Here is a 23,218-nt window from a genome sequence, read left to right on the forward strand (position 1 = left end):
CTCAGGGACACCATTCACAGTGCTCCAGAGGCCTGGGGATGGCATAAGCCAGAGTACCTAAAATCCTTCATTCTCTGAGCCAGGACAAGTGAATGAACCCCAAAGAGGAGACATTGGCATGTGGGGCCCTTTGCAGGACAAGAGGTCTATTTGTTTATTGTTCTAGGAAACCAACAAGAGGAAACGTATTCGAACACGAACAGAAAAAAATAGCCTGCCTCAGAAGCGAATGACTGCCAAGCCAGTAAGAGAAGGCTGAATCAGTCTGTGAGGGAAGAGAGGAGCTGGGATCTCCAAAGATAGCAGGCAGGGCTGAAAGGCTGTGGACCAACACAAGAGCTATGACCACCCCTAGCAAATTAGTCAATCCCTGAGCATAGATGTCCACCCCACCTGCCGAAGGTTGTGCAGGCAACGAGCAGGGTTCTCATTTTAGAAGGAAATGGAGGTAAGCAAAGAGTGTCTGAGGCCACTGAATTCCTGGAGTGTGTGTGTGTGTGTGTGTGTGTGTGTGTCTTTGTGTGTCTTTGTGTGTCTTTATGTATATGTGTGTGTCCATCTGTGTCTGTGTGTGTCTCTGTATGTATGTGTGTCTCTGTGTGTCTTTGTGTATATGTGTGTGTGTCCATCTGTGTCTGTGTGTGTCTCTATGTATGTGTGTCCCTGTGTGTGTGTTTGTGTTTGTGTGTGTCTGTGTGTCTGTCACTGTCTCTGTGTATATGTGTGTGTGTCCATATGTGTTTGTGTCTGTGTGCCTGTATATATCTCTGTGTGCCTGTCTACACTGTGTGTGGCCGTGTGTGGTAGATGCAGGAGTCTGTTGTCTGCGTCTTGACTTCACAGGGCATGCTCTGTTTCTGCTGTTGCCGTTGCAACTGCTAAAATATCCTGAAATCTCTGTGCTGACTCATGAGAAATTCTGGCAGTTTTCAGCTTCTGAACTTTTGCTCTTCTGACCTCCATTTCTCAGACCCATTTGCCAGTTCACTACTGGGAAGACAGTGACTCCTGCTAAGACAGTTTAGGCAAAATGAGATATCATGTAAGTAAGCTATCAGTATAACGTCTGCAAAGCTATAAAAATACAGTCAGCTGCGGGGCAATGGCTTGTCCACAGGTAGGCTTGACGCCAAGTGATACTTCCTTCCAACATCGAGGGATGATGGGCCACACTGGTTTGGTGCTGATGCAGCTTCATCCCTGAGCAAACCCAGGACACAGTGCATCAGATGCAGAGACATCGGACTTGCACTTTGCCAGTACTGTGGCGGCAGTAGTTCACCATATAGTATTCAGAGGACACCGAGTTATCCCATGGAGCGTTCTAGAAGGAAGCTCCATCTTGACCTGGCTTGGTGGTAGAGCACTTGCCTAACACTGTCCTGGCCCGAGATTGATTCCAAGCACAACCACCCTCAAATAAAATCCATCTACAGACAGAGCATCCTGAACCCCTAAGTGCAAAACCAGAAACAGGCTCTAACATTCAGGGAAGGAACAGAGGCAAAGAAACATGGCTTGGCTGAGGAGTTGGAATGTCTCTGAAAGAAAACAAGCAGAGCCTGAGTCTGTGCCCTTACTGGGCAACAGCCTTCTTCTGAGATGGCTAGCTCGTTTGCCTGCATTCTTCAGAAGAGGAATGACCTTTAAGCCGGTGTTCACACCTGTGATCCCAGCACTGCGGAAGCTGGTGTGGAAAGATCTGTGATGCGGAGACCACCCTGGGCTACTTAGTGAGGCCTGAGACAACCTGGACTACAGTCCAGCAAAAGAAAAATAGAAATTGTCTTTAGATCTATTTCAGTGACTGGAGACGGGCTAGAAACTAGGGGTCTGGGTTATGGTGGATGAATGTCCTCTTTGAGTGTTTCCGATTCAAAGTTTGATTTTATAGAGCCCTTCCTTAAAGTTTCCCACCTTGTAAGACACACTAACGAAATTCTGTTTCCTTCTTCAGTTCTGATGCACTTGACTCTTTCCAAGTCCCTAAGATAAGAGTTATATATTAATCTCTGGGATTTCCACCAATAATTTCTGGGGCCATGGCGTTTTTTAAGGAGACACTATAAAAGGCGTGAAATCAAAGAAGCATGCTAACCGCCGAAACTAACCTTTGATTTTGCCGCTGGGTGACGTAAGGCACTGGACAAGAAGTGGTTTGAGGAGACAGCAAACCACCATCCTGATGGTAGGTGAGGCCTCCTCTTACCTCCGGTGACTCCTTTCAAAAAGTAAGTCTTTTGTGATTTTGATCCCCCCAAAATTAATGTTGCTTCATCACCCTGAATACAAAAGGTGAGCCCAATGATCCTACAATGGATTGGGTAGAAGGTAAGGAAGGAATCAAAACATGCTAAGTAAATCACTAAGGGAGAGACTCTTAATTAGACCTACTTAGAAGAGCAATTCAGACCAACTGGGGGTCAAGCATGTGCACGACTTGGCGTTGCACCTTCCAGGGCTAAACCAGGCTAGCAGACTGAAGCTGGGAAGTGGGGAAGGGGTAGCTTTGCCTAGTCAGTTTGCCTCAACTGTTCCCTGTCATCCTATAGTTTCCTTGTTGCATCTGGCCGGAGTCACAGGGTGTTCCCTGCTGAGCCTGAGTGTCTTCTCTAAGTCACTCCAGCTGCTCAAAAGCCTTCCCTCTGGGCCTTTCCCGTGAGCAAATTCTGACAGGAGGATATAAAAGAGCAACTCGGCTAAGCAGAGAAGTTCTCTAGCTGCCACGGGAGGCCAAGACACATGGCAGGTAAGACTTCCTGGTTCCTACAAAGATGATGAAATTTCCTCAGGACTGGAGAACATTTAGTCCTCAATTTAGACCTGTCTTCCTTGGGCATTTTCTGGTACCAGATTTAGCAACCGATTGGCAGCATCTCCTTGTGGGTTGTAGGGGGGTGACTAAATCCACTGCGGGGCGAGAAGCCTCTTCTGCACCAAAAACCAGGCCAGAGACATAAACTGGCAGATCTGGAAGGTTCCATGAACCTTTCTCATCTGCGCTGTTTAGAAACGGAGGCCCAAGACAGGTGTCCGTGGTCGCTCAGAGAGTTGGGGGACAGTTACTGAATGTGGTGTCTCTGGACGAACATGAAACGTAGCTCTCCTCTGTAGTAAGACGATACAGTGTTTCAGGGAGTTGGGGGGTCTTCTCTAAGCCAGCGCTCTCGGATCTTTATCTTCATGCCTGCTGGCTGCAGCAGATCTGACTATCTGGTCAGCTCTGACCGTTTAGTTCCCAGTGTTTTAAATATGCGGAGGTCCTCTGGGTCTCAAACAGGTACCTGAACTGTAACAGGACAAAGATGGGCCTCATCTGGGAAGGACTGGGGGGTTGAATTGCGTTGCTTTTTATGTAACTGACCATATTCAGCACATACCCAGTGGGGCAAAGGATTATTTCTGCTTCAGAGGGCTTTCTAAGAGCCACTGAGATATAGAAGGAAAATAAACTCAACCTCAAACTCAATTTCTCTTACTGGCCTGTCACAGCTTGCTTCTGACATGAGGTCTGGGAGAATTCCCCACCCACCAGCAAGTAGCTGGATGCCAGCTAGGTGTTCCTAATCCCATTCGGTTCTGATAGTCTCTACCTGGAGATAGCCTCCGCTCACACAGGCAGAGAGCTCAGTCCCGGAGACGAACTCCTGATTCCCGATGCCAGACACAAGCTCCAGGTTGCTCTGCCTGTGCCTTGGGTAGAGTTCCCAATTTGATCAGCTCGATGGAGGTGCTCAGTCACTCAGGGGAACACTTGTGCTGGTTACGTCAAAGGACACAGATGGAAGTGAGCACAGGGCAGGTAAGTATGTGGGAAGGCGCATGGAGCGTCTCTGCTCTCTCTGGGAACACCACCTTCTGCAACTTCCACGTGCAGCCAACCATCCGGAAACCCTCTGGAGTTCTGTGGAGACTTGTTGGCATGAGCACTCTAGAAGCCCAGACAGCTACCTAGACCTACTGCTAATAGGCTGAGCGGGGAATCCCAGCAAGGCTTGTCTGTTGAGATTCTTCTTAGCTTCTCTGAGCAGCATTCCTTCCTTCCTCCTCCCAGACACAGGGCAGGACCCCCTCTGAAATCGGAGGGTTATGGTCCATTATCAGATGACATAGTTCTGAGAATTTCATGGTCAGCACCAATACAGAAAGTTGGCTGGGGGTAGAGGGGACTAGAGAGTTTCTGGGATGTTCCTCAGGAAAAAGAAATCACAGTTTCTATATCCTAATTGAGAGAGGGAGTTATGAGCCAGGAACTACTGTAGATGAAAATCGTGTGTGTGTGTGTGTGTGTGTGCGTGCCTGTGTGATCACAAAACACATGAGATATATAATATATGAAACATAGAGATACATATCATCTGCCATAATATTGCAACTATCGCCTCTGCTCTCCCCTCTTTATTCCGGAGCTGTCTGAAAGGCAAGCAGCGTTCCTCCTAGAGATGGGGTTTATTGGTTTTCTGGTTGTCTCACTCCACCATCAACCTCCGCAAGCTCTTCCCATTGGTGGAAATGATCTCTAACAATTCCTTCCCGCTCAGTCTTCCAACCTCCTTGGTGACTTGTAAATCAGAGAGTCAGACTCTGGAAAGTCAGAGTACTCCATGCAGTGTGGCCTTCAGGGCAGAACTACTGCCTGTGACCTTGCTGGAGGTGTAGACTCGGGTCTCCTTCTGCCACTTTCTAAGCCAGAGTCTGTTTTTTCAAGCACCCTGCTGTAGTATGTGATTCTTATACACACTGCAGTATGAGAGACTGTCAGCGCTCTGACCCCGTGCAACCTCCAGATGCTCAACTCCTTCACTCCGTCACATACGTAGCGTGTGTTCGGTGCTATTCTGTGCTGATGCTATGCTTAGACACACAAGAACACCAAAGGATGAAGTGAGGCATTGGCTTCCAGGAACACGTGGTCTCCTATGGAGACAGACATGAAAAGATATGGGTAAAATACTGAGGTGGGGCAGGGTGGGAATGACCTAACGTTTCCCAGAGGAATCAACTTCACCAAGAAGGGAACATCTGGCTGGGGTGTTGAGAGCACATAGGTGTGCAGGAGGCAGAGACATTGCTTGAGTAGAGGCATGAGGTTGTGTTGGCCCGCCACATCACACACACACACACACACACACACACAGACACACACACACATTGGGGGGAAGGAGGCTGTGGGTCTCTCTTCAGAGCATGCTGAGTCTCAGGGGAAGATGGAGACTGAGAGATTTGGGACATGCCTAAACTCAACGCGAGACCTTAAGTAGCACAGAAACCCAATACTCTCGATGCTTTATCCAGGCTGTGTTTGGCTACAGAGAGCCTTCCCAGGCTATCTGTACGCCTGGTTTCCAGTGTCACAACCCCATATTTGCCTGGTTCTGCTTTTAGCCCCACACTGTTCCTTCATGCCAATCAGGAACCCTAGCCATGACACGGAAAATAATTCAGCTTTGGCCTTAAATTTTTTCTTCCTCTTCCTAGTGATGAGAGTGTTCATGTGTCTCAAGAGAAATGAGTAGCAGTGGTTCCTAATCAGATATGATGATTGGAAAGAAGAGGAAATGAGAGGGTGGGTGTTGGGTGGGTTTGTGAGATTTTTCAAGGTTTTGCAAAGTTTACAACAAAACTTTCTAGAGCTTTGTTGCAAGCTCAGCATTTCTGCGCTGTGTGGTTTACATGGTTATGGTGGAAATATCTGTGCTGTTTTTGTAAACACTTAAAAACAGAACCACCTCAGTGATATTGTAAAACCATATTTGCTTGACTCAACGGTCGCTGTGAGAGTCCTGTAGTCACAAAGGAGCGGTAACAGAAAGATGCGGGGCACACACCGGTAATCCTAGTGCTCAGGCTGAGTTCAAGGACAACCTGGGCTACGTACTAAGGCTTGAAACAAAGGAACAGCAGAGGGCTATAAAGTCACAGAACCTTTTCCTACTTGGGGTCAGACAAAGGAAGAACAAGAACCCACTGAGGAATTGAGTTATTGGAAATTTTGTCTTGGGGCAAGGGCTATATAGTTCAGTGATAAAACACTTGACTAGCACAGGCAAAGCCTTAGTTCAGCCCCCAGCACCACACACACACACACACACACACACACACGCACACGCACATGCACATGCACACACACACAGAGAGACAAAGAGAATTCATCTTGGATATAAAAAAAATTTCACTGGGTATGGTGGCATAAATCTTTAATCCCAGCACCTGGGAGGCAGAAGCAGGTGGATCTTTGTGAGTTTCGAGGCCAACCTGGTCTACAGAGTGAGTTCTAGGACACTTGGGGCTACACAGAGAAACCCTGCCTTGGAAAGAAAATTCTTGGCCAGAGAGATATTGATTTATAGCTCACTTTATTTCTAAAGTTAGCCTATGAAAGACACATTCAATGAGGTGGAGGGTCTTAGAGGGCCTGGCACGCTGCTTAGTGGTAGGGCACGCGTATAATGTAGACAAGTCTTGGGTCACCATCAGAAAGGGGGAGGGGGAGTGAGGACAGAAGAAGTCAAGAAAGGACTGGAAGAAGAAGGGAGGGGAAGAGAAGAAAGAGGAGACAAGACTGCTCAAATTTTAGTCTGGTGATTTAGTCTTGGAGTAAAGTCATGATGTAGAGGCTGCTCCACTGCAGGAAGCCCCAGACACCGCTGCTGGCCCAGGGAAGCTCAGGCGTGCCCCAACATTCTTCCATATGGGCCCGCCAAATTGATTTTTTTGAGGGAGGGGAAAACCCTGTGGAATTTCTGAGGAAAGGCGTGGCGACTCCTTCCAGCCCATGCCCTTTGTTACCCAGGAGGAGCCTGGCTAGCAGGAAGCAAGCTATCTGAAGAAGGGATAAGAACTTCAGAAATACTTCTATCTGTGACATGACAAGCCCAGGTTCCCCCGGCAGAATAGGACAACTGGAGCATTTGACCCTGCCCCCTTACTGGCAGGCCAGTGGCCCAGTGTTAAGTAACTTGTCCAGGCTGATGGCGCTGGGTGGGGCCAATGCAGAGCTATAACTCAGGGCCTCAGACCCCAAAGCTTCTTTGCCTGCATCTTTGGGCTCTCCCAGCCTGTGCACACTTTCAGCCTGTGCACACTCCCAGCCTGTGCACACTGTGAGCTTGTGTGGCCAGGGCATCTGGTCTCACCCAGGTTTTCTCTGCTTTCCGAGATTCCATCTCTTTCTGTGTCGCCCCACTGAGGCTCCTAGTATGATCCTTGTCTCTTTTCAGCAATGAAAGTCCTTCTGCATCTTCCGGCCCTCCTAGCTTCCCTAACCTTGCTCCAGACGGCAGTGTCAGCCAGAAATGGTAAGTGTCATACTGTATTTGCTTCTTGGAATAAGGCTAGGACAAAAGCCGTAGGGGCTGGGTGGCTGCAGACAATACAGATTCATTCTCACGCATCCCAGAAGGCTGGAAATCCGAGAGGAAGGTAATGGAAGGGTCACGATCCTTCTGAAGGCTCTAAGTAGGGTGGGGTGGAGGGGGCGGTCCCTTGCCTCTTCTGGCTTCTGATGGTTCCAGGCATCTTTAGTATCCTTGGCTTGTAGCTACCTCCCCACCCCCGGCTCTACATGCCTTCTCTCCGTGTCCTTTTCTAAATCCATTAGTCTCTGGACTTTGGGTTCACCCTAATCAGCATGACCTCTGAATTGATCTCATCTGCAGAGACTGTTTGGAAATAACACTGAACTTCCAACCAGACACAGTTTAAGTAAGCCACTACAGTCTCCTCATGGGGAATAGAGGCTGCCTCTCATACTCCACACGTCCACTTTGAGGGGGACTCAAAGAACAGCTCTCCTTTAGTGTCCTTGCCTTCCTTGCTCCGAGGTCCCGCCCGTGGGGTAAATTCTGATAGGCTTGCTTAAGGGTCCACAAGACCATCTCACCAGAAACCGGGCAGCCCAAGCTGGTTACACTGCACGTCCTGCTGTCCTGTTCCTGGGGACACCCTATTGTCCTCTCCTGGACACTCCCCTGGAATTCCAAAAAGCAATTTTGACATCTTGCTGAAGAACAGTCTAGACTCTTCCCATTCTTTGCTGCCTTTTCTTTTAAGTCTATTGTTCTCAACTTGTGGGTCCCTGTGGAGAGTTGAAAGGACCCTTTCACGGCTGTCACTGAAGACCGTTGGAAATATCAGCTGTTTACATTATAATTCATAGCAGTAGCAAAATTACAGTAGCGGAGTAGCACTGAGAATAATAATGGCTGGGGAGTCCTCATAACCTGAGGAACGGTACTAAAGGATCGCAGCAGCATTAGGAAGGTTAAAAACCATGGCTTTAAGGGGTCTGTAAAATAGCCTTGATCCCCTACCTGCTCAGGTTTGAGAGAGGAGGTCATGGCTGAGAGGGAAGCAGAAGCAAAGAGCATCTCAAAAAAGTGATATGTGATATCCTTCCTTCTGCTTTTCCCTCCCCACGCTTCATCAGCCAGCGCTGCGGCCGCCGCCGCCACCCTGCGCGAAACAGTGGATGAGGTCAAGGTCTGGGTCAACAAGGCCTTCCTGGATTCCCGGACCAGGTAAGTGAGACGCGCGTGCACGTGTGTGAACTCCCTTCTCTGGCTTCCTGTGAACGACAAGGGCACCCAGACCAGCCCCAACAAGTCAGTGAGCCAAAGCAATTATAAAACTTGCCTTTCCACCCCTCTCCACCCCACCCCCACCAAGTATGCAGCAAACAGGAACAGTAGCTTCCAAATCCTAAAATCCCAGCTTCTAAGGGGCCTCGAGGGGGACATCTAACATTACCCTGCAAGGACTTCCCTCCATGTGGCCCAGGTTCCCTTTGGTTATGCCTGCCAGATTCAGAAGGTTTTTCGTTTATCTACTATAGTCTGCCTCAGGTCAGTGCAGGGAACTGACGAGAGAAGTTCTCTCAAGGAAGTCACAGCATAAAGCAAACTTAAGCGCGACCGCAGTTTGAAGTCCAGCCTCAGCCTGACCGATCCACCACCACCCAGAGGTCCCCAGGGTGTAAGGTGTACCGTGGAGTCTGTCCCACCTCGGAACAGGGTGTAGAGTTTTCAGATACCCACATGTGGCTGATGTGGCCCCAGGCTTGGGGCTCCAGGAGCAAGAGTTAAGAACGCTGGCGCTATTGCTGGGAACCTCTAACCAGGCAGCTGCCAGAGCTCAGGAGCAAAGCAAAACAAGTCTACAGGGGTGAGCCTTTGGGGGCTACACCCACAGCAGCTGGGCAAGGAGCACATAAACCCTCCTGATGGATCGCAGACCAAGGCACCACCCACCCTGGGAAGGGAGCTGGGACTCTAGAAACTGCAATGTGGACCAGGCTCTCCCCTCAGGAAGTCAACCTTCCACCAGAAGAGTTGCTGAAGAACAAGAGCCATCTGTAGCCAAGCCTGGCGGCACACTCAGGAGGCTAGGGCAGGAGGATGGCAAGTTCAAGGCCAGTCTGGCTATGGAGTGAGTTCAAGGGCAGCCTAGGTAATCAGCGAAACAGTAGGCTCCTGTCTCAGGAAAAGGGGGAGCTGAGAACGCAGCTCAGTGAGAGAATGCTGGTCTAGCAAGTGCAAAGCCTTGGGCTCAGTCCCCAGTCCAGCAGAGGGGGGCGTGGCCACGGCATGGAGCAGAAGGCATCTTCAACCCTTCATAGTTCTGTTTCTAGAACGGGGCTTTTCTCAGCCTCATCCCTGGATGAGCTCTCTAGTCCACGATTCTTTCGGTGGCTTTTAGAATGTTTTTAGTCCCGCAGAAATAGTATCACTTCAGGACTTCAAAGGTCAACCTGAGGAGGTAAAGTCCCAAGCTGATGACTGCCTTGGTTCTGAAGCCCTGGGCTCTGTGGTGACCAGAGGGGGCCAAGAGGTCCTCTCCCTTGTTCCAGGACGCTCCTTGGAGGCTGAGCAGAAAGAGGAACAGGGAAGCCAGGGATGGTAACTCCACCAGTCCTGAAAAGTTCGGTGGCTTAGTGTACTTCTTTTCTGAGTACACAAAGAAATCAATTACCAACTCAAAGACCTGGAAAATTCTCTGGCCTGCACTGAACACACCAAGCCTATGTTTGGGGTGTCTGGCTTTAGACCTGACCCCACCCCCTCTGGACTATTGAGCACACTGTCTCATAAAAACAGAAAAAAAAAAGACATGTGTGGTCTTGTGTGACTTTAATCCAAGCACCCAAGGGTCAGAGGCAGGCATGTCTCTGTGAGTTTGAGGCCAGCCTGGTTTACATATCAAGACTAGCCAAGGAGGTAGAGGCCCCCCCCCCCCCGGTGCCAGGTGGGGGGGGAAGAGATAAGACAGGCATTACAGCCAGGGAGAAAAACACAACCAGAAGGCTGGTTTTGTGAGAACCTAAGCCATTTTCAATATTTCAGAGCCGTAGAGACAGAGGCTTTATAGAGAAATCCTCACACACAAGAAAACTGAGGCACAGCTAGGCAATAGGGTATTATTTTCATGTCTCTAGCCTCCCCAAATTGCGATAGACTTCAGGGTAGAATGCTTTAGGGATTCTTGTTTTGCACGTGGAAGATAAAGAGCTAAGGTTGAGCTTTCCTGAGACATTTGGCATTAGGCAGGGTGCTTCTGTCCACAGACTCCACACCAGTTCTAAGGCCAGATGAATGGACAGAAACAGAAGCCCTCAGGTGTCCCGGTCCTAAAATTCTTAAGTTATAAGGCTCAACAGTGACCAGAGTTCTAAAGTCTGGATCCACCCACTGTAGGATCCGGGTGTCTTAGGATACCCATCTGGTTCTGACATGGTACACTCTTCCAGCTGGATTTCGGGAATCTTTTGATCCATCCATCAGCTTTACTTAAGGTCAGACTTAACTATGCTACATGGCCACTGTGGCTTCCTTCTCCCCTTCAGAGAGGTCTTTCCAGCGGCAACGTCAGAAGAGACAATAGGAGGGTACTGAGAGTCCGCGTTTACTCCTCAATCCCTTCCGTCTTCCCTCTTCTCACATTCCCTTGCACCTCTCCTGGGATCCACCAGCAGCTCACAAGGCCCCATTGATTCCTACCGCAGGCTGAAGACCGCCATGATCACCCAGGCTCCCACCACCCGCCACCTCTCAGGGTATCTCAAGCAAGCCAAAGGCCGGACTCGCACAGCCATCCGCAATGGGCAGGTGTGGGAAGAGTCTCTAAAGAAACTGAAGAAGGCGGTGACCTTGACAAATGTCACAGGTACAGACAACTCACGGCCCTGTAGTGACAGGAAAGGATCATGTGTACAACTGAGGCCACAAAAGCTGCTAGAAACTCTCTACACAAAGGTGTTTCTGTCTTCCTTCTTAGCTAAACCCAAGGGCCATACTGGCAGAGCTCAGAGGGCCTCTGGGGACAGCTAGGCTAGTGTCCTTTTTGCAGGTGAAAGAACTCATTGTGACAAGGTTATACGGCCAACTGATAGAGAAGAAAAATCTGTGCTCGGTGTGTTGTGGTGGTTTGTAAGGCTTCTGCCTGAAGGAAATGCCAAAGTCAATAAATGGGGTTTCTGGCCCCAAGCCAGTGTCCTCACTCCTGTGGGTGAAGGCAAGACATAAGCCACCAGTGTCATATGGGTTTGCTGAGAGTGTCTCCAGAGATGAAACTTCTACCCTGTTCTGGGGACCACTGGGCTATCACCTGTACTCCGATTCTCTGCCTGTTGCCAGTGTCTCAGAATCCCTATTTGGGGTTCTCTTCTTTTTCAGGCCAAGGCCTGGACTTGACTTCGCTCTCCTGGGAGGTGGGCTGTGATCCCCCTGCTAAGGCAGTGATTTGCGATATAAGCAACCCTTACCGGACCATCACTGGAGACTGTAACAACAGGTGACCCTACCCAGCCATCACCCCAGCAAGCGTCTCTGCCCCTTGGACCTTGCAGGCACAACTCTTGGATCCCTTTGAAGAGTACCCATCTCCAATGAGGTCACTGTGGTCCACTGGGAACAATCCTTTCAACCAAGGCAGACAGTCCCATGCTTTGGGGTTAGGAAATTTCAGAACCCCATAGTGCAGAGGGCCCCTCCTCCACATCCGCTTTCCCTCCTGCAGAGTTCAGGTTAAGGGCCGCAGGGTGAAGGCAGTGAGCCAGGAGGCTACCTGCCTAAGTTGAAAGCTGTCTTGCTGGGTTTCAGGAAGAATCCAACGCTGGGATCCGCCAATAGGGCGCTGGCTCGATGGCTGCCCGCGGAGTACGAGGACGGGTTCTCCCGCCCCTTTGGGTGGACGCCAGGGAAGAAGCGGAACGGCTTCCTTCTCCCGCAGGTGAAGGAGGGCGGGGTACAGGATGGGAGGCGATGAGCCACACAAGTCAAAGCATCCGGGGGGGGGGGGGGGGGGGGGGGGGAGGAAGAAAGAAAAATGGAGGCGTAACTGAGATTAGGACTAGCTCCCTGGCGATATGTGTCCCGAACTGCCACGAGAGGGCAGCAGAGCCCGGAGCCCAACCAGGTGGTGGCGCTAATGTCTGAAATGTCCCAAGTCTGATACCCTGGGGTCTCCCAGGCAGATGGTTTCCTTGCTCTATTCTATTTGCGCTCACCCAGTCCCAGCCCCTGGCGTGCAGCAGCTGTCGTTTTTACTGCGGGTCTGATCTGTTGGCCTCATCCGAGTTGGCAGTCCCTCGCCAGGGGCCTTCTTCCCATGCCCAGAAACCTGGCACTTCCTCACGGGCAGGTCAGCATCAGCTTGCCTTGGTTTTCTCTCTCCATAGTAAGGAAGCTTGAGCATTGTCCAGTCGCACAGACCGAGGTTCAGTGCCATCCCTAGCCCTTTGTAGGCCCAGGACAAGAGCTCTAAGACTGTGCCATCTACTAAGTTCCCATGCATCCCACCTCACACACGCCTGTGGGGATTGCATCATAGGTCCCCAACAAACTGTGGTTGAATCTGAATCTTCAAAGCATGCTTTGTTCAGACCTGATCCCCTTCCCCTCCATGTGCAGCCCCGTGATGTCTCCAACAAGATCCTTGGCTATCTGAATGAGGAGGGTGTTCTGGACGGAAATAGATCCCTGCTCTTCATGCAGTGGGGTCAAATCGTGGACCACGACTTGGACTTTGCCCCTGAAAATGAGATGGGGAGTGATAACAGCTCCAAAGCCCAGTGTGATGAACACTGTCTCCAGGGAGACAACTGCTTCCCCATCATGGTAGGCCTCTGCAGCCAGAGCGATGTCCCTGGCAAGCCCCAGGCAACTTCCCTGTAGCACACATTCCCAGCCCAAAGATGGGGATCTCGTGACAGCTTTGAATGCAAACATCATAGCTTCCTATCCATTCATGTGCTCATCCACCCGCTCAGTAATTAGACAATAACCTACTCTATGCCAGGGACTATAGCGACACTAGGAATTCAAAGGTAAGATACCATGCTTGCTCTCAAGGACAAAGGCTGGCACGAAAATGAACATGTGAACTGTTGATAGAATTGGGACGTTTGGGGTTGTCTGTACCCCCACCCAGCAGCATCTGAGTCTCCTGGGAATCTCAAGCCTCCCTGCCAGATGTTGGGAGATAGAGTCTGCATTTTATTAAGATATTTTATCAAGACATATCTGTCCCACCCACCCACCCCCCTTCCCACCATGGGGTTCATCCTATACTTAGTGTGTGGAGCGCTGCTATATGCTGCCCTGAAGGAAGACTTCTCTTCCCCAAAGGGAGCTGAAAGCAGCCAAGTGACCCGGTGAGCAGCAAGGACATGGAATGCCCAGCAGGAGAGAGGGGCTTACAGTGGTCACCTCTTCTTAACCATAAAGTTTGCATTTAGAGAGGTATTTGTTTACTTAGGACAGCAAATCAAGACTCTGTGCTGTAGTGAAAAAAAATCTGAACCAAGGGCTGAGGCCGATCTAGACTTGAGTCTCACGTCTCTCCTTCCTAGTTTGTAGGTGCTGAGGCAAGTTAATTTATTGAGACTGTTTTCTCATGCATAAGAGACTCACAGGCTCTCTGAGGGACAAAATGAGATGCGGTATGCGTGCTGGCTGGCACATAGAATTCCAGGGTTGATATTTCAGTAGTAAATCCTAAAGTGCAAATCATCTGCCGCTTGCCTGTCTAGGGCTCTCAGGAAACCCTGCCTTTTCTGAGATCTTGCTATGAAAGAGTGAATCATTACTTTCTGCTCTTGCACATCAGGATACAATGAACTTTTGGCCCCGAGAAGTGTAACGTCAGTTGGAGGCATCTAGGGCCAGAGTCTGGCAAGCCTCCCACAGTGGTGTCATGAGCATCTTTTCAACCAGACTGACTCTGGGAAGGGTGGTTGGGGCACTGATGTTACGTCCTTGTGCAGTAACTCCCAAACTCATCTCTCTACAGTTTCCAAAGGGTGACCCTAAATTGAAGACTCAGGGGAAATGCATGCCTTTCTTCAGAGCTGGATTTGTCTGTCCTACACCACCCTATCAATCCCTGGCCCGAGAGCAAATCAATGCTCTAACCTCTTTCATGGATGCTAGCTTGGTGTATGGTTCTGAGCCAAGCCTGGCAAATCGACTTCGAAACCTCAGCAGCCCCTTGGGCCTCATGATTGTCAATGAAGAGGTCTCAGACCATGGACTGCCCCTCCTGCCTTTTGTCAGTGTGAAGCCCAGCCCCTGTGAGGTCATCAACCGCACTGCTGGAGTGCCCTGCTTCTTGGCAGGTGAGTCTAGCCTGGGAGGAAAGCAAAGGGCTAAGGGATAAGGAGATCACCAAAGGAGCCCGCTCCATCCCAGCATTTTCCCAGAAAGATGCCCCAAGACACCACTGTCTGTAGCACTGAGCTAGGGATAAAGGGCCCAGAGAAAGAATCTAAGAACAAGTGTTCACTGTGGAACAAGATAAGTCCAGAAAATAATACAAAGAAAATCCACATAAGCCCACCATCCACCAATATTAGTCATTAGTATTTCAATATAAACCTTTCTTGCGTGATCTTTGACAGGCATAGTTCTAGCCCTGCTTGGTGGCACAGTTCTGTAATCCCACCACATTCCTCACTGCCCATCTGCCTGTCCCTCTCCACCTGATCACCTTAAAGGAGAGGCTTTGGAGGGAGTCTTGGGGCTCCATCTTTCTTTGTGAGAGTCCCTGGTCCTGCTTAGAGAGAACCCATCTTCGTATCTTCTGGGCTTTTAGGAGACTCCCGAGCCTCAGAGCAGATCTTGCTGGCCACATCCCATACACTCCTTCTCCGGGAGCACAATCGATTAGCCAGAGAACTGAATAAACTTAACCCCGAGTGGGATGGCGAGAAGCTCTATCAAGAAGCCAGGAAAATCATGGGAGCCTTCATACAGGTATGGAGGCAGGAGCGCCTGCCACAGCCAGCTGCCTGCTCCAACACCCACCTCTGCTTTCTGTTAGGTTACTTCCAGCTGCATTCCTTACTCCTTCCTCTTTTCTGCTTCTCTCCATGGGTCTGATCTGTTGTAGTAGGCCACTTGTTTGTTCCCAGCTGCTCAGCCCCAAAATAACCACACAGAAACTATATTGATTAAATCATAGCCTATTAGCTCTAGCTTCTTATTGGCTAGCTCTTAAATCTTAATTTAACCCATTTCTATTAAGCTGTGTATTGCCACATGGCTGTGGCTTACCAGCAGGGTTCTGTTAGGTATCTGTCTCCGGCAGGAGCATGGCTTCTCCCTGACTCTGCCTCTTTCTCCCAGCATTCATTTAGCTTTCCACACCTACCTCTATTCTGCCCTGTGTAGGCCCAAGATAGTTTCTTTATTAACCAATAGTATTCACAGCATACAGAGGGGAATCCCACATCACTGATCAGCTCCCTGTTTTAAAATGTTTCCCTGACTGGAACAGTTGAGGCTCTGGGTTTAATCTGAAACTCTGCAGCAAATAAAATATTCATGTGTTTGTGTGTGTGCTTGGGGGGTGTGCACACATGTCTGGGGGGGATATGCATGTACATATGTGTACATGGAGGCCAGAGGTCAGACTCCCTCATGTATCATTCTTCCAGAGAGTCAAACACTAACTTTAGCTTTGAACTTACAAAGTAGGTAAGGCTAGCCGGTCCACAAGCTCCAGGCCTCTACCTGCCTCTGACTCCCCAGCTCTGAGACTGCAAGTCCATGCTACCATGTCCAGCTTTTTTTTTAATGGGTTCTGGGAATCAAAGCCAGGTCTTTGGGCTTGCAAGGCAAAGATCCCTACTGACTGAGCATTCTCCCCAGTGCTGTATGAAATCCTTATGATTAACTCCATCTGACTCCTGTCGGTATTGGCATCAGTGGATAGCCTTTGCTCACGCAAAGTGTGGCTTTCCCGATTATTGGTATTACTGAACATTTTAGTGACTTTAACACCATATGAATCTTTTTTTTAGAGATTTATTTATTTATTACATATACAGTGTTCTGCTTGCATGTATGCTTCCAGGCCAGAAGAGGGCACCAAATCTCATAACAGATGATTGTGAGCCACCATGTGGTTTCTGGGAATTGAACTCAGGACCTCTGGAAGAGCAGTCAGTGCTTTTAACCTCTGAGCTATCTCTCCAGCCCTATGAATCTTTTTTGAAATATTTATTTATTATGTGTACAATATTCTGTCTCTGTGTATACCTGAAGGCACCAGACCTCATTACAGATGGCTGTGAGACACCATGTGATTGCTGGGAATTGAACTCAGGAATTTTGGAAGAGCAGTCAATGCTCTTAACCTCTGAGCCATCTCTCCAGCTCCCACCATCTGAATCTTTACTCGAGCATGTCATTACCCTGCTTAGGTTTAGCACTTTTCTGGTTCTGGTCTGCTTTTGTTTCTGCTCCAATGACAGCCTGGTTCCGGGACTTTCCAGTGCCCCTCTGGTCCACTTCATTCTTCCAGTGCATGTGAACTTTCCTCTCTGTTCCTGCTGGTGCTGTCTTCAGTGCACCAAAGTTTCTTCTTTCCTGGCTGCCTGCTGTTGCTAAGCAACCTCTGACAGAAGCAGAAGCCACCATGCCTGCGTCTCCTTGGTGAAGAGCCAGGGGTGAGAGGAAACAGACACAGTGATCCACTGCCCCACAGAAAGTTGAGACAGTCCATGGCCTGGACTCAGGTGTAGGGGAGATTGGTTAGGGCTCTCGAGGGCTTGGTGTGTGAGGCAGGAGTTGGGGCTCTCTGCCAGTCTGCCTTGGACTTCCATGGCCTATGGTCTCTGAAAAGAAAAAGCAGGCATTTCTTGGCTTCTTTTTGTATATCTCTGTTGGGGGTTTCAGGCCACCAACCTCTTCTACACCTAGTTCAATCTAGGGGCATGTAGAATTCACCATGTGGTCATCCCTCAAATTCTGGGTTCTTCCAACAGTTCATATTCTTTTCTAGCTTTCAGAGTATCTTCTTCAAATTTTAGCTTCTGGATCTGTGTGTGCGCAGTCTAAGGGGTGGGGCATGAGCTTCCCTGCAGCTGAAGTTACAGACAACTTTCTGATATGTGTGTTGGGAACTGAACTCAGATCTTTTAGGAGAGCAGCAAGTGTTCTTAACCAGAGAGCCATCTCTCCAGTCTCTCTAGGTCTCATGTTGCTCAGGCTGGCCTCAAACTGACTGTGTAGACAAAGCTGACCTTGAACTCCCGATCCTCATGCCTACACACTGCCAGTACTGGATTATTAGAGATCCGTATCACCACAGCCATATGCTGTTGTTGTCGTTTTAGGGTTGTTTGTTCGAATTTGAAATAGCAGTCTCACTATGTAGTCAAATCTCCTGCCTCGGCCTCTGGAATGCTAGGATTATAGACATGCATCACCACACCAGCTCAGCATCTATTTATTATTTCCTATTGAATAATTTCCAGAAAGTTTAGTTGCAATAAATAGAGAGGAGAAAGGGAAATAAGGCTGTGTCAACTTGTTCTAAAACCAGAGGACACACACATACTTCTGCTTTTAATTATTAAGTTGACCTATTTCCATATAAAATATTAGAGCCAGAAATCCTGGTGCTAAAGAAGAAAGTATCAGATTGAAGTGACTAATTAGTATAACCTAATTGTGACAGTATCATGAGAAATAGCTGAAAAGGACGCCACGATTGATTAGCAATGTCTGCCATGGTCATAGGAATGGAAAACGAGTACAGATGCTATCCATTTGTCATCCTCTTGGCAGCAGTTTCTCTCCAGCCTCCCATGGCAGAGAGGTTTACACCTTCTCACGTCCTCCCTCATGACTTGTCTCTCCCTTCAGATCATCACCTTCAGGGACTATCTCCCCATCCTACTGGGGGATGAGATGCAGAAGTGGGTCCCCCCATACCAAGGCTACAGTGAGACTGTAGACCCGCGCATTTCCAATGTCTTCACCTTTGCTCTCCGCTTTGGCCACTTGGAGGTCCCTTCTGCTTTCTACCGCCTGGATGAGAATTATCAGCCATGGGGTTCAGAACCCGAGCTCCCCCTGCACAAGCTCTTCTTCAACACCTGGAGGCTGGTCAAGGATGGTGAGTCTTCTCAGGGAAGTGCTCTCGCCTGAGCCTCTCATTCTCCAACCAGCTTGTAGGGGCACCTGGTATCACCTTCCAGACACTTCCTGTGTGACCATGGACAAGGGAATCCATCTCACTGAGTCTTAGCTTCCTTGTTTGCAAAATAAGGGCAAAGTGGGACCCACCTCATAGGACAACAAATTGAATGAGAGAGATGTGTAGCGCACCCTAAGACACGAGGAGCGATCGGTAAGTAATAGCGGTTTCTTCCTTCTGGATTCTCATGTGCGTGTCTAAGATTCTTCTGCCTTTTCCTGCTCTAGGCATCTCTGAATTCAGAAAACAGAATTTGTGAGCTTGGAAAATTGTTCTGTTCTAGAACCTTCTGTCTCCATGAGGTGTCATAGGCTGGGTGCAGCTCTCTTATTCCTCAGATGAAACTGACTTTCCTTCACGCTTAGCCAAATGGGGCTGACTCCTGAAGTCATAAGGTCCCTCTTCCTCTGGGGGAATGTGTGGAAGATGAAGGAACTGAGTCCATGAACTAAAACATGAAAAAAAAAAACCCTCTTACTATTCATTGAACCATCAGCCCCTGAGTGTGTAGTGTGGGGCTGTGGGCTGCTGTCCTGCCGCCTGGCTCCCAGCCGCCTGGCTAGCTTATGCCCCAAAATAACAACACACAAACTGTATTTATTTAAACACTGCCTGGCCCATTAGTTTCAGCCTCTTATTAGCTAATTCTCACATATCTTGCTCTAACCCATATCTAATAATCTATGTAGCACCACGAGGTGGTGGGTTACTGGGAAGATTCTAGCATACATAATGGGCCAGAGTTTCATCACATCTGTCTCAGAGAAGAGAGGCATGGCATCTTCCCAGAGAGGAGAGGCATGACAATTGCCTGAGGCATCTACCTTACTTCCTTCTTCCTGTTCTGTCTACTCCACCCACTTAAGGGCTGGCCTAGTAAATGGGCCAAGGCAGTTTCTTTATTAACAAATGAAATCAACACAAACAGAAGACTCTCCCACATCATGAGTGCCCTTCTCTGTCACCTCAGAAAGGCCAGCCTGGTCTCCTCTCACCCTGGCACAAGGAGAGGCTGCATTGTGCTCTTCTCTCCCCGCCCCCAGCCAGAAATGCCCCTGTCGTTCCCATTTCCTATTGAGAGAAGGCATCTGTGGCAGGCAGGGCCCAGCATTTAAGATGCCCTCACCCTGTTCCTAGCTGAAGGATGGCCTCTTGCTGTCCCTCTGCAGGTGGAATTGATCCTCTGGTTCGAGGCCTGCTGGCCAAGAATGCCAAGTTGGCACACCAGGACAGAATGATGACAGGGGAACTCCGCAACATGCTGTTCCAGCCAACTCACACCATCCATGGCTTCGACCTGGCTTCCCTCAACATCCAGCGGTGCCGAGACCACGGGCAGCCTGGTGAGTGGGTCTGGGGGCTCACCTGGTCTGGAGACATTTTTGCTCCCTTCTGGGGCTCCTGGAGGCTCTGCTCTGGAACTCCAAGGAGCTAATCAATCCTGAAACAAGAGACAAGTCCATTTTAAAAAGCCACAAAGACATTCCAGAAATGGAATCTTTGTTTTCCTAATGCAGAGATGTGATCCACAGCTGTTGTCATCTTAGTGCCTCAGAAGAGAATGAGAGCAACAACTAACACATTAAATCAGTTTAAAAGCCCAGAATAGAAGCACCAAATACGGTGGTATCAACATGAAATCCCAGTTCTCTAGAGGCCATGGCCAGAAGATTGTCTGTTCAAAGCTAGCACGAGCTCTGCAGAGAAACCTTAACAAAAAGAAGGAAGAAATGGAAGAAAGGGAAGGAAGGGAAGGAAGGGAGGGAAGGACGGCGACCTAGTGGAGTTCTCTGCACACATGAAAGCAATGTTGCTGCTACTCAGAGCCAGATTGCTTGAGTTCAAATCCCAGCTGTGTCATTTACTACTTGTCTGAGTTGCTTTTCTCATTTCCCGTGATAATATACCTGGCAAGCGCAAGGAAGGATGGGCTGAATGTGGCTCACAGTTTGAAGGTACAGTCAGTTCTTCGCGCTGGGAGGCATGGTGTCAGGGACATGAGACAGCTGCTCACAGTGAAGCCGTGGTGGGGAAGCAGCGAGAGATGGGTGTGGATGCAGCATCCCTCCTCTTCCTTCATGCTCAGCGTGGATCTCACCACAGTAATTAACCCTATCTAGAAACTCCCTTATGAGCATGCCCAGCGATGTCTCCAGAGATATTCTAGATGTTGTCACATGACAATCAGTATCAACTATTGCACTAGTTCAAGGACTTGGGGCTAGCTTCAGCTGCTTTGCTCTTATTCGTTTGCATGGCTCTTGTATGGGTGCTTGGACCCACGCATAGCCAGTCGCAGGTCAGCTGTCAACCCTTGCCCAAGATGAAAGTTGATGCATTATATTTCCCTTGTCCTAAAAACTCTGATCCCATACTTTCTCGGCTTCTGAAGATGGAGTGGTTGCATCCCCCAGGGAAAACACGAGCTAGAAGTCCCTGGGGTGAGCCAACCCTATCTCCTCTCCCCTAGGGTACAATTCTTGGAGAGCTTTCTGTGGCCTGTCACAGCCAAAGACGCTGAAAGAGCTGAGTGCTGTGCTGCGAAATAAGGTGCTAGCCAAGAAGCTGCTGGATCTCTATGGAACCCCCGACAATATTGATATCTGGTTAGGCGCCGTTGCTGAACCCCCTGTCCAAAGGGGTCGGGTAGGGCCTCTCCTCACCTGCCTCCTGGGCCAGCAGTTCCAGCGGATCCGAGATGGAGACAGGCAAGTGACATCACTGTCTGGGGCAGGAGGAGCCCTTCCCTAGGCAGGGGTCCCCAGTGTTCTTCATGAGGTCTGACTCATATGTCACCCTAGGAGGGGTTTTCCGTGTTCCCAAGAATGTGCTTTGGCAGTGGGGGGAGCAGGTAGCCACTGGACTGTGTGACATGACCCTGCTCTGTCCTTATAGGTTCTGGTGGGAGAACCCTGGGGTCTTCACAGAGAAGCAACGGGACTCTCTACGGAAGGTGTCCTTCTCAAGACTTGTCTGCGATAATACCCGCATCAACAAGGTCCCGCTGAACCCATTCCAGGCCAACACCTACCCCCACGGCTTTGTGGACTGCTCTGCTATTGATAAGCTGGACCTCTCCCCCTGGGCCTCAGTGAAGAAGTAGGACCCTCCTGCCCAATATGGCTTCTTACATGGCATATGCCTGTGGTCCAAGATATCATTTCAAACAAGTTCAATCACCTGTTCCTGTCAGATTGGGCACCTAAGTCCACATCTTCAAGTCTCACATCCTCCAGACGATGGTCAAAGGCTGTCTGAGCCTTTTCAGCTCTTCCACGAGGCCCCCACCACTTCCACGCCACCCTCTCAGGCTGTAGGAACCCTCCTCTAACTAGATGCCTCTCCAGCTTGTCAGACATCTTCTGCCCTCTCTCCCTGATGAGTGCTGGCTGAGGCTGTGACCTTTGACCCTTATGTTTCCTCCTGTCCTCTCAATTTAGATTATAAGCATCCTGAGCCAGAGCATGGTCTTAACCACATAAAGTGCCCAATAAACATCCAGCTGTTCCTTCCTAGGGGCAGGCCTTGCAACCACTGTGTATAAGAAACTGGGTGTTTACAGTCCAGATGTGTCCAGTTGCTAAGAGGTCCTGGGCACTAATCAGTCTGACGGGGAGAATAGTGACCGAATGAGAGGTGCAAGAGCTCTCAAAGCAGGGAGGAGGCGAGGGGCTTCTGGGGGAAAAAGCAATGTCACAGAACAGTGAGAGAGTGAATCACGGAGACAGTGCTGTGGGGTTACCATGGGTAACCAAGCCTGGGTTTCCCAGGAGCTAAAACTGATCTCGTCAGTCCTCTGAGAAACACCCTATTCAGCCAGGCGGTGGTGGTGCACACCTTTAATCCCAGCACTCGGGAGGCAGAGGCAGGTGGATCTCTGTGAGTTCAAGACCAGCCTGGTCTACAAGAGCTAGTTCCAGGACAGCCTCCAAAGCTACAGAGAACCCTGTCTCGAAAAACCCAGAAAGAAAGAAACACCTTATTCATCCTGGAGAGTCCTTGGAGCCTGCCAAGCTTCTGAAGTGGCGGCTCCAGAACATTCCTTAGGCTGTGGCCCAATGTGTTTTTATGCAGCCTTTAATTTTTTTCATAGTGTCTCACTTAGGACTTAGGTGGACCTTGAACAGACTATTACACAGCCCAAATTAGCTCCCAGTTCTCTATCCTCCTAAATTTAGGTGACTTCAGCCTCCTTAGGGCTGGAATATACTACCATGGTGTGGTTGACATTCTTTAAAAACAAAACAAAACAAAACAAAAACCCTCCAAGGTCTGGAGAGATGGGTCAGTGGATAAGAGAACTGGCTGCTCTTCCAGAGGACCCTGATTCAATTTGCAGCACCCACAATGCTGCTCACAACTGTATGATACTCCAAGGATCCTATGCCCTCTTCTGGCCTCTGCGAGTACTGCATGCATGTGGCATCTAGGCACAGTGCAAGCACAATACCCATAGACGTAAATAAACAAAAATCTAAAAATAAATAAATAAGTTTAAAGACCCTCCAATGAAAAAGCTCCAGCTCAATCCTAGCACCATAGAAATTTACCCTTGCTAGGCCTGATGGTGCAGGGGAATCATAACTTCAAGATTGACCCAGGCTACAGAGTAAACTCAAGGTCAGCTTGGCCAACTTGGCAAGACCTTGTCTCAAAATAAAAAAGGGCTGGAGATGTAGTTAAGTGACTGAGTGTTTGCCTAGCATACACAAGGCCCTGGGTTCAGTATCAGCACCAC

General features: G+C 49.3%; 1 protein-coding gene across 2 annotated transcripts; it reads left to right on the plus strand.

The window, feature by feature from the left end:
* Positions 1 to 207: 207 nt before the first annotated feature.
* On the plus strand, positions 208 to 22,011 carry Lpo (lactoperoxidase). Of its 2 annotated transcripts, XM_038327280.1 has the most exons (15): positions 208 to 448; positions 2,058 to 2,192; positions 2,553 to 2,749; positions 7,221 to 7,297; positions 8,419 to 8,519; positions 11,000 to 11,160; positions 11,670 to 11,787; positions 12,096 to 12,225; positions 12,906 to 13,112; positions 14,287 to 14,611; positions 15,088 to 15,248; positions 18,147 to 18,399; positions 19,650 to 19,823; positions 20,951 to 21,188; positions 21,376 to 22,011. In XM_038327280.1, exons 3-15 carry the CDS (start codon positions 2,743 to 2,745, stop codon positions 21,581 to 21,583), a joined length of 2,160 nt encoding a protein of 719 aa, XP_038183208.1. In that variant the 5' UTR covers positions 208 to 448; positions 2,058 to 2,192; positions 2,553 to 2,742; the 3' UTR covers positions 21,584 to 22,011. The 2 variants fall into 2 exon arrangements, with proteins under 2 accessions (XP_038183208.1, XP_038183209.1); XM_038327281.2 differs by lacking the exons at positions 208 to 448; positions 2,058 to 2,192; positions 2,553 to 2,749 and adding an exon at positions 6,974 to 7,109 and having other exon boundaries at positions 7,153 to 7,297.
* Positions 22,012 to 23,218: the final 1,207 nt, after the last annotated feature.

The sequence above is a fragment of the Arvicola amphibius genome, chromosome 4 (assembly GCF_903992535.2).
Source record: "Arvicola amphibius chromosome 4, mArvAmp1.2, whole genome shotgun sequence".
Classification (NCBI taxonomy): domain Eukaryota; kingdom Metazoa; phylum Chordata; class Mammalia; order Rodentia; family Cricetidae; genus Arvicola; species Arvicola amphibius.